Below are 1,744 nucleotides of genomic sequence, written 5' to 3' on the forward strand. Positions count from 1 at the left end.
TTTGATTCAGTCAGATTTTACGCTTAACCCTCCTGTTATCCTCCGGGTCATATTGACCTGTTTTGATTTTCAACATAAAAATTAGTACCAAAATTATTGACTGTTGATGTTGAATTTTTTGACTTTTCTTCATTTCACCTTATCTGCATATACTGAAATTCCTGCGCGTCTGTCATTCATAGTAACTGCTGTATGCACTTTACGTATATGCGAAAACCCCGGGGTCACTTAGGCCCCATGATCGATCTTCTTCTGCTGCTTTATCATTATTGAAGGCAATGCAACATCTATCACTTTCAAGGTTCTATAGTTTATGGGATATATGGGTTAAAAATTACCTAAGATGTATAATCCTTCTGAAAACGTTACAGTTGATGAGCGACTGTATCCTTTCAAAGGCCGATGTCAATTCAGACAGTACATGCCAAAGAAACCGGCAAAGTATGGCAATAAGTTTTGGGTAGCCTGTTGCTGAAAGTCAAGCTACGCATGAAATATGCAAATATACACTGGCAAGCCGTCAGGTGGAACTCGTGCGAAGTACCAAGGGATGCGAGTGGTTCTCGACATGGTAAAGGGGCTAAAAGGTCATAATGTTACATGTGACAACTTTTTTACTTCGTATGCACTGGGGGTAGAACTGAAAAAAAAGAATTTGACTTTGGTTGGAACTGTAAAAAAAACAAGCCAGAGCTACCCAGGAACTGCTGCAACTACAAGGCAGAAAATTGAACTTTTCAACATTTGCCTTTTCTGAAGATTGCACCATCGTATCATACCTCCCAAAAAAGAACAAGAATGTTATGGTTCCAAGTACTATGCACAATGGCAACCAGGTTTGCGACAGAAAGAGAAGCAAGCCTGACATTATTCTACACTATAATAATACTAAAGGTGGTGTGGATAATTTAGACAAAATGACATCAACGTATTCCTGCCAAAGAATATCTGCACGATGGCCATTAGTCATATTTTACAACATCATCGACGTATCGGCATACAACGCCTACGTTCTATGGACAGTGAGACATCCAGCATAAAATTTAGAACGGCTGCATAAGCGTCGATTATTCCTGGAAGAACTTGGCAAGGCTCTAGTGCAACCAGAAATGATGTGGCGCAAAACACTGCCCAGAACAGCAGCAGCAAAATCGGCGGTTGAAAGGATGCGGAAAGATGCAGAGCAGTCATCCACAAGCGGTATCACTGATACGGATACAGGTGGTAAAAAAAGAGCCCGATGTCAATTGTGTGTTTCAAGTGACAACAAGACAAGCGTACGTTGTAAAAAATGCCAAAAATACATTTGTAAAGATCATACACAATCATATTGTAACTTATGTGCAGAAGAAATTTAAGTGTGTCAATGTACATCCACCATATACGGGCATATTAAAAAAAATAATCTCTGAGTATTAGAATATTCATCAGAACCTTTTAAAATAAAATTCACGAATACTTAGTCACAGTATGACCGCAAAACAAACTGTGCATCACTTATGGGTCAATTTGACCCGGAGGATAACGGGAGGTAAGTAAATTTGAGGATAACAGGAGTGTTAAATAGTCACCCTAATTGATTTTTCCTATAGTGTGCAGTTGATGCGGGTTAAAAAAAGGGAACCCAGTATAATACCAAAAAAAACTTGATTTGATCCAATATGAATCTGTAAGAAAAAACGTTTGAATTCGTGATATGGATCGTTCATGTAGTATGAAGTTGAAAGCTAACTTTCAAATTTAT

At 38.4% G+C, this 1,744-nt stretch overlaps 1 protein-coding gene across 1 annotated transcript; it reads left to right on the top strand.

The window, feature by feature from the left end:
- The first annotated feature begins 798 nt into the window (after positions 1 to 798).
- Positions 799 to 1,358, top strand: Tsp_11339 (conserved hypothetical protein). The gene is made up of 3 exons (XM_003370006.1): positions 799 to 836; positions 913 to 1,022; positions 1,048 to 1,358. Exons 1-3 carry the CDS (start codon positions 799 to 801, stop codon positions 1,356 to 1,358), a joined length of 459 nt encoding a protein of 152 aa, XP_003370054.1.
- The last annotated feature ends 386 nt before the right edge of the window (positions 1,359 to 1,744 follow it).

Source organism: Trichinella spiralis (genome assembly GCF_000181795.1).
Source record: "Trichinella spiralis strain ISS 195 chromosome Unknown Scfld1356, whole genome shotgun sequence".
NCBI lineage: Eukaryota > Metazoa > Nematoda > Enoplea > Trichinellida > Trichinellidae > Trichinella > Trichinella spiralis.